Source organism: Acyrthosiphon pisum, chromosome A2 (genome assembly GCF_005508785.2).
Source record: "Acyrthosiphon pisum isolate AL4f chromosome A2, pea_aphid_22Mar2018_4r6ur, whole genome shotgun sequence".
Classification (NCBI taxonomy): domain Eukaryota; kingdom Metazoa; phylum Arthropoda; class Insecta; order Hemiptera; family Aphididae; genus Acyrthosiphon; species Acyrthosiphon pisum.
The window spans coordinates 8,651,880-8,661,045 of NC_042495.1; the positions used below are offsets into that span (position 1 = coordinate 8,651,880).

The following is a 9,166-nucleotide window of genomic DNA, read 5'->3' on the forward strand; positions in this document are numbered from 1 at the left end:
AAATAAATATAATATATATAAATTATATTTAGTGACTATAAAATTTAGTTTTAATTTTTCTACTTGACAAAATATTATTTTATACATTTTTTTAAATTTTCGCTTAAATATGCAATAAATTTTTAATTTTGCCAAAATATGCAAAAATATGCAATAACCTTTAAATATGCAGAAATATGCAAAAAAAAATTTCACCATTAGCTTCAAATTATGATGATTCGTGGAGATAACTGACAAAAATCCAAAAATATTAAAAAGAAAAAAATATGCAATTGCATAGGAATCCGCGCTCTACTTATAGGTAACCTATAAAAAATATTTTTTTAACTTTTATAATTTACAATTATTTTCATTCAAAATGTACCAAGAAACTAGGAATCTATTTACACCAAGCCACCCGGGTCCTGGGGAAAAAAAACATGACTTTGGTTAATATTATGGACAAATTTAAATTTGTTTACTGCATGAGACCCGCAAGTAATTTTCAAAAATACTATTCGGCCCTTTCCAAAATCCTAGTGAGGACTGCTGTGGCTTTGTTCATAAAGTGTATCTACTCTTTTTGTGAATATATACTTATGTTCAAAAATAATAACTATGGTAGGTACATTTAATATAACAATTTATTAACAGGTTTGTAAAGTGCTATTTATCAGGTCAGGAGCCTTGTATTAAATATTATCTATTTTTTACCCAACAAATAAAATTTTTATTAATATTTATAGAAAAAAAACTAAAAAATTTGAAAATTGAAATTGTCCATAAACAGCTCAAAACAAGTCATAATATTTTCAAAATTTTACGGTGTATAGAAAATGAGAATATAAACATTCAATGAAATTTTCATGTATCTTTATACAGTTAGAAATCTACGTTGTACAATAACAACAAAATAAGAAAATCGCTACATGAGAAATCATTAAAAATTTGAAGTATTATACCTATATATACCGGGTGATTCTTTTATTATTGAACACTCACTATTTCAAAAAGTGTAAATTTTTTTACTTAGTTTCAAGTCGCTTATAAATAAATAACGTTTTTCTTAAAAAATTATATTTTTTTAAGTTTATTACTTTTTTGAATGACAACATTGGGTTTTAATTTTATATTCCAAAGCAGAATATTTTTCTTAGTATTTTGATACATGACAATCGAATTTGGGGCGAGTAGTTTATGAGTTATAAACAGGGCTAGGATTTATATGCAACAGCATGTTTTTTTTGCTACTTCTGATTATTGATTTTGTCAGTAATGTCCACGAATCACGTCATGATGAGATAAATGGTGGTATTTTTATTTTGCATGTTTTTGCATATTTTGAATAAAATGCATATTATTACATATATTGAATAAAATTAATATTATTGCATATTTTGATTATAAGAATGTAAAGAATGCTTGTTTTATAGTATATTTCGTAAAACTTGGTTTTTTGTCTAATATAAATTTTATTTCTAAATTATATTATTTTAAGACAAACAGCCTATCATTGATGTATTTTAATAATTAACTATATTTTAGTGTTTATCTTATAAAAAATTAAATGCATATTTTTGCATATTTTGATATATAAAATGACCACTGTGGTAAAAGACCACTGGGGAGACCTCGATTGAGGTGGGAAGGCTGGAGAATTGGATGTGTGGCAGGATAGTCTTAATGGCCGAACCCCCACCAACCCCCCTCCCCACACTTAAAAAAAAATTGTTAAAAATATTGGGAATATTTTGATTTTTTTTTAAAAACGTTGAGTTAGGCAATATAATTCCACCGGCAATTTTCAGTATTGAAATTTGGCCCTCCAGTAGTAGGGTAAGTTTTAGTTGTTATCGTCCTTGTCATATACTCTATAACAGGGGTCACCGACTGACACGTTTTTGGTGCAAAAAATAACTCCGAGAAGTTGACTGATAGGTACGTTAGTAAAGTTAGACGATCGTGCCGCTGCGTTGTTGTATATCAAAAAAAAACAATATTTAAGAATTTCCAAAGTACGTTTTATTACAATTTAGTATGATTGATATTAATTGTTAATGCGTAAAAAAAGTCATTGGGTATTTAAATGTGTTTTGGGCTGTTGGAAGTTTGGTAATTTTCAAAACGGAACGGACCTATGTATAGAAATTAGTTGGTGACCCCTGCTCTATATATTATACATACTAAATTTTAATACCTGTAGGCTTAAGGTCAGGAATGGATCAAGGAGGGACTAAGGGCCCAGCCTCCCCCTCCCCCCCCCAGAAATATTATTTCTCCAATTTTCATAGGGAAATTTACATCAACGTTGACCTAATAATTTACCATTTTGGAAAAAGCGACAATATGAAAAGACGTTTGAATTTTATTTTGTTATTTAATATTGTATTTGTGTTGTAAAAAAATGTTTGTAACCTCCCCTCCCCCCCCCCCAGATCTTTGCTCTGGATCCGTGCCTGTTTAAGGTAAATATTTTAAATAATATAAACATATTATTAAAAACTATAATGAATAACAAGAAGTGTTGTAGTTTAAAACAAAAATGAAGAAGGTACCTGGTTTACTGGATTTATATTTATAGTATATACAGAATAACGTTTGAATTCAATCAATTTTAGTAAACTGCTTGGAAACACCAAAATAACCAGTATATTTTATGGTTTCCGGTTCCGTATCGTTGTAGTAGTGTCCTCCTTGATTGTGATCAGTATACAGGTGGAAATGTTGAAGTCTTAAATTCAATCCCTAAAAAAATGGGAAAAATATTTAGCTCAGCCACATAGTAGGTATGCTTATCAAAATAATTTTTGAAATTACGGGATCATGAGAGACTATGCATCCGACACCCACCAACGGTGGAGATAATTCAATGAAATGTAACAAATTGCCCAACTCTTTTTCTGATTTTATTGGTATTTTCGTCAAGCTCGGTTTAATGACGTGAACCTTCACTTTTCCATTTTCGATGAGTATTACTCCACCCAACGCTGTATTAATTTATGTAACAAACAATAAAACGATTTCATAATATTCAAACATTCGAAGGTACTAAGTTGTAAGTATACATCTAGTATTCTAATATAGCAGTAAAAATATATATTTCTAGGAAATGCAGTATTTATTATTTATTATAGTAGGATCAATAAATGTTTACACATTACACATTTACACATACCAATTATTTCATTGCCAAAATGCTTTACTAATGCTTCTTTAATGCACGTGCTATAACTTAGCGGTCCTTTTCTTACTTCGCACACGATTTTCAAAACCTAAAAAATATACTTGTAATAAAATTTAAAATTACTAAGGTTATCTTATACAATTTACATAATATATCATATTATCGTGTCATCGTACTCGTATCTATATAGAGAAACGGTTATATTGTAATTTATTTAAGTTATATTTATACATTTATATAATATATTAATATTTAATATTATACCTTTTTTTTTTTTACTAAGAAAATTTACAATCTGTAATTAATTATATATACAATAAGTAAAAGCGTAAGAAGCACATGATGAACTTATGAAGGAAGTCACCCATCGATGGAACCCTCCAGAGTAATTTCTTAATCTAACCATTTTAACATAATATTCAGGTCTCTGCACCAACGCCTCTTTAGGCAGCATGGTGGGTTGCCAGGAAGAGTACGTGATGATAGCCGATAGGTGGGAGACTAAAGGGTCGGTGGTTGTGGTTTTGAGTGAAACTTTTTATAATATAGTTTGGCTATATATTTTTTTTTAATAGTTGGGCAACTGTTGCAATTTTTAGGTATTTATGTAAGGTTTCGTTTGTTATATACCAAAGTGCCGAGGCTATTATAGTCGAATAGTGATAGATAGAAAGGCTTGAATGGTGCGAACTTGAGAAAGTTTGGCACATCCCCAAATGTGTACACCATACGCCCAAATGGGTGTCAGTAGAGGCTTGTTCAGTATACATTTTGTATGAATTGGCAGTTTTGATTTGAGAATAGGTCGAAGCAGTCGAAGGCGCATATTAAGAATTTTTCGTTTAGACTAAATGAGGGCCCCTGGTTAATTTAAGTTACCGTCAATCGAGGTGACTTGAAACGATTTTGACATACTTATTAGTATAATGAGCTTAAAAAAAATCGCACTGGGCTACAAAAATTATATTTATTTCCGCATACATCTATTGAATAGAATAAAACCTTCAATTTTTGATAAAAACTTGCTTAAAAAAAATAAAAATACGTGTTACATGTCACCTCAATTTTTAGGTGACTTGTAACAACTATGAAAATTCAACGTAAAATTAAGTTCAAAAACATTAGAGTTGACTTGTAACAAAATATTTTTAAATGTTTACATGCTTAAAATATTAGGTACCTAGTGAAATCAAAATTTAGCTATCTTATACTTACTTTTAATGTTAGTAAAAAAATAAGCAATTGAAGTTTTTTACCATAATTACCAAATGAAGTAAGAGGAACTTTTTTTGAAAATATCATCAAATTAAGCATGCAAAAACACACATTAAAAAAAAAAAAAAAAAAAATCGCTTAGAAGCTAAACTGCATTTTATGCGTTTTTATGATGTTACAAGTCACCTTTAGATTTTTTAAAAAATAAAACTAAAGCTATACAATTAGGAAAAAATGTTTTTAAACTTCTAATTACAATATTCTTCTATTAAAATATCCTTAAATGTATATAAAATATAACTAAACTCGACATCTATCACTAAAATCTAAAGCACTTTTGAAAGAAATGATAAAATTGCTGTGATCATGAAAAATGTTTGGCTATTTTTTTCGAAGGTAATGATTAGACCAATCGCATGGTTGAAGATAACATTTATGGTCATAAATATGAAAAACATATTTTTAATGGAGGTACAATTAAATTATATTAAATACCCTGATAGATAGGTATTTTGAAACGTTTAAACAAAAACCAAATTGTTACATCTTACCTCGTAGTTTCAAGTCACCTCAATTGACGGTATATTTATATATTTATAATATACCTACCTAACAATTTATTTTAAATCCATATCTGGTATCAGGTATAGTTAACACAAAAAAACTCAACAAGTGCGAAGCTGGGTTATTTCAACTACTTATAGTAGTCAAACCTCAATAACTTGAATCACGGTCGATCACAAAAAAAAAAAATTGAGTTGTCAAAAATTATATTTTTATTAATTAATTATAGATAAAAATGTATGTACCTACTACCTATATATTGGAATGCAGGGGTCAAAACATTCTTTCGGGTTATAGTAAATTCGCTTCAAGACGTTCGAGTTATCAAGATCCCACTGTAGGTATATAGGTTTAATTTGTAATATAATAACAATTGACAATATATTTTATCATAATAAAGTAAAATAAACTAATATATTATTGGGCCACCACATCCGTTGTATCAAATAGGTAGGTATAATACAAATAGTATTTGAAGATGAAATAAATATAAAAAATCCAAACTTTTTTGTCATCGTACGAATCAATCAAGTTATGTGACAATAATACTTAAGAGTTGAGAGCCTATAACCCAACTGATTTTAAGGTTAGGTTAATGTTATATCTACTTGAAATTATTATACATGTTAAAGGTACTTTATTTAAACTAGCTATGACTTTTTTTTAACCATCAGATAACCTTTAACAAAATCATTTTTTTTAGAAACAAGGGCGGTATATTATCCAATCACAGAATGACACAATCAGGAATGCGTAACTAGTATATTGAGTAGAAAATTTAAATTTTTAATACTTTTGGTATGCGCATACGAAATAGAACTTACTTTTTTAAATGGAAACACCTATTTTTTTTACATTTTCGGATAAATTAATTTTTTTAAACTGTTTTAGTATAAAAAGTTTTTTTTTCTATTTATAAAATTAGACAAGTTAGAATAAGCTCAAATTTAAATTTATGCATAATTCGTTTTTAACGAAATTTTAAATTTTAACATAACCTTAAGTCCAAATTTGAATTTCAAATGTTTAACTAAAAAATCATGATTATTTATTTTTAATATTTTTAAATAGATATAGGAGAACAACTTTTGTGAGATATTGTACTAAATTTTAAGCATTTTGACCAAGCCTAAACGTTTTTAACAACATTGCAAAAAAATACCTATTAATATCAGTAAAAGAGCCAAAATATTTTTAAAATTATTTTATGTCTAGTAAATACTAATATCATTATTCTGTGACAATTTCAAGTCTCTGAGGTTATTTATTTTTACCTTTAGGCCATAGATAAGTGACCTTAATTAATTTTCTCACTGTATAGGTAATATGGGCACATGCCAGATATATATAATATATTATAGGTACCTATCCAGGGCCGTAGCGAGAACCAGTAGCGCCCCTGGTAGAAAAACAAATTTGCGCGCCGGCGCCCCTCAACCTTTTTTTTATTACCATGATCATTATTTTTAAAAAAAGTGGGCAAGTGGATGTCGATCTGCTGTACAGTAGGTTACAAGTGGGTCATTGTTATGGGTGGTGTTAAATTTGAATTCAATGATATAATATTATTGTATAAGAAAAACGGTTAGATAGCCTATATTTGATGATATTATTGTGAATAAAGTCATAGTCATTTATATATTTACCTATTTACGTGGAACCATGTTTTAAATTTTCAATCCTTAGCTATAAATGTTGAACATTTTATACATTTTTATCTACAAAATAATTATTTAATTTTAAATTTGATAAATTTTGTCAAATTTGAACTTTAAATGCTTTAAAAAAAAAATTGTGCCTATGTATTTTTAATATTTTTCAACTGATATTGTAACAATATATCAGGAGCCTTACATTAAATTTTCATGCTTTTTACCCAATAAACAAAATTTTATTGGCAATTATAGAAAATAAAACCAAAATAATTGAAAACTAACAATGCCCGTAAACAGCTCAAAAAGAGTCAAAATATGATGGTGTATAGAAAATGAGAATATAAATATTCAATGACATTTTCATGTATCTACAGTTATTCGTTTTTGAATAACAATAAAATAACAAAACCACTACATGAGAAATCGAATGAATATGCAATGTTGTAAAAATATGAATTTCAAACTCTCATAAAAAATTAATTTGATTTACTTGTAGACATTTTTTTTTTGATAAAGGTAGAAAAACGTATGAGGAATCTTGTATTACATTTTTAAATCTTAGATTTAAAAAGAAAAATTTTTATGAATTCTTAACTCAAAATAATTTGCTAATTTTCGTGATTTTTCTTTATTTTGTCAAGATTTGAACTTTAAATGCTTATAAAAAAAACTGTGACTAAGGATTTTTAATATTTTTTAAATCTCATTGTAACAATATAGTAGGAGCTTTGTATTAAATTTGCAAGCTTTTTACACAACAAATAAAATTTTATTGACATTAATAGAAAAAAAACCTAAAAAAGTTCGAAACTGAGTATATCCGTAAACAGCTCAAAACAAGACAAAATATTTTGAAAATTTTTTATGTATAGAAAAGGCTAATATAAACCTACAGTGAAAATTTCATGTATGTACGATCATTTGTTTTAGAGTTACACCAAAAGCCAAAGTGAATTTTGTCACTTAAAATTTTCGTTTTTCCTTAATTTTTATGTTTTTTTTCCCGGTGCTTTTGAAAACTATTGATAATTTTAAAATTTGGCCTCCCGAATTCACCTACTAGATTTAATTTCTCATCAAAAAAGATACTGTTGAAGAAAATCGTAGCAGTTTTACTGCCCCAAACCTCGATTACACACACAAAAAAAAAGAAACACACATCATTGTAAAATCAATACATTCATCGTATCATTCTAATCTAAAACGCTCTGTACCATACGTTATACTTATATATTTATTTTATAATATAAATATTTTTTATCATTATAAAAATTGCGTTATTATGTATTATAATTAAATAATAATAACAGACTAAAAAAAATCCTTTTATTTAAAAAAAATAATTCAGGACCATCTATATCATTTTCATACAAATCAACGACGGATTTTTATTTTTTTTTTGTAAATTATCATATTTAAATTGAGACTGCTACTCGATAAAATTGCACCTTTCGTATAATTGGCAATTGCCCTCTTACCAGTGCCTAGCTACGGCCTTGTACCTATCGTATGTTAATGTGTTTAATTTTTTTTAATAATTAAAAATAGATTTACTAAAGTAAATTTCTTATCAACTTATATGACGTAATAGCAGCGGTAGTTTCTAGTTTCTACTTTGATTATAACTTTTATAAGTAAGATTTATAACCAAATAGTAAATACCTATATATATTTTCAATTTTGTACTTATAACTTACCTCTCCTTTAAAGCCATTACTAGTGAAAAAATTGGCCATCATTGAAAACCTCATTTCGTCGTCGGGTAACGACTTATGGAAACACTCCGGGACATCATCGGACTTTGTCATGTGAACATGTGTTCCGTTTTCCACACGGTCACCAGTCATTTTAACATTTTCCACGCACTATAATAGGTATTATAAATTATAATTATGTATACTATGCTATACAAATAGTATGTATAATATGTACGTTATAAAATAATATATGAGTAGGTACTTTTTTTTCCATACTTATACTTAAAACAAGCTTTAGTAGTCTAGTTTATTTAACTTAATAATAATGATAGGTACTTAAATATTTTTCTGTTCACATTTCATAATAATATGTCAATATAGCATCACAACGAAAATATTATATAGGTAGGTATTAATAGTTTTATTATTAATATAGTTTGAAATTTCAATCACCTAAATCACCCAACTAAATTAAAACTTTAGATAAATCATAAATGCATTTGTATGGTACTGTTATACGTAGTATATAAGTATATTACTATTCACTTGTCTATCACTATTCACTGGTATATACGTTTTACTTAGGTATTACGTTATATCCGAAATGACAGATTAATACCAAACGGGGATATAGAGGGGATTTTTATGTCAAACAAAACTAAAGAGTGAAGACACTCAGTTATATTGAGTACAATATAACGTATATTGAAATAAAATATGAATAATATATCTTTTACTATTCACCGATGACGTGGTCATAGGTGCAATTTCAACTTTTGACTTGGGGGGGGGGGGGCTGAATATATTAAAGGCAAGCAGACCATTGCAATATAGAATTTGAAAATTGTATGTCATATGTCTTCGGTGGGGGG

General features: G+C 27.6%; 1 protein-coding gene across 1 annotated transcript in view; it reads right to left on the reverse strand.

Annotated features, from left to right (window-relative positions):
- Positions 1–2,535: 2,535 nt before the first annotated feature.
- ACYPI24700 (ester hydrolase C11orf54 homolog) overlaps positions 2,536–9,166 on the reverse strand; it is a 13,789-nt gene continuing 7,158 nt past the window's right edge. Inside the window, exons 4-7 of the mRNA NM_001246024.1 lie at positions 8,295–8,462; positions 3,155–3,251; positions 2,797–2,966; positions 2,536–2,724 (exon numbers count right to left, since the gene is read on the reverse strand). Coding sequence (NP_001232953.1) covers positions 2,584–2,724; positions 2,797–2,966; positions 3,155–3,251; positions 8,295–8,462 — 576 coding nt within the window. The 3' untranslated portion in view covers positions 2,536–2,583. The remainder of the gene's footprint in view (positions 2,725–2,796; positions 2,967–3,154; positions 3,252–8,294; positions 8,463–9,166) is intronic.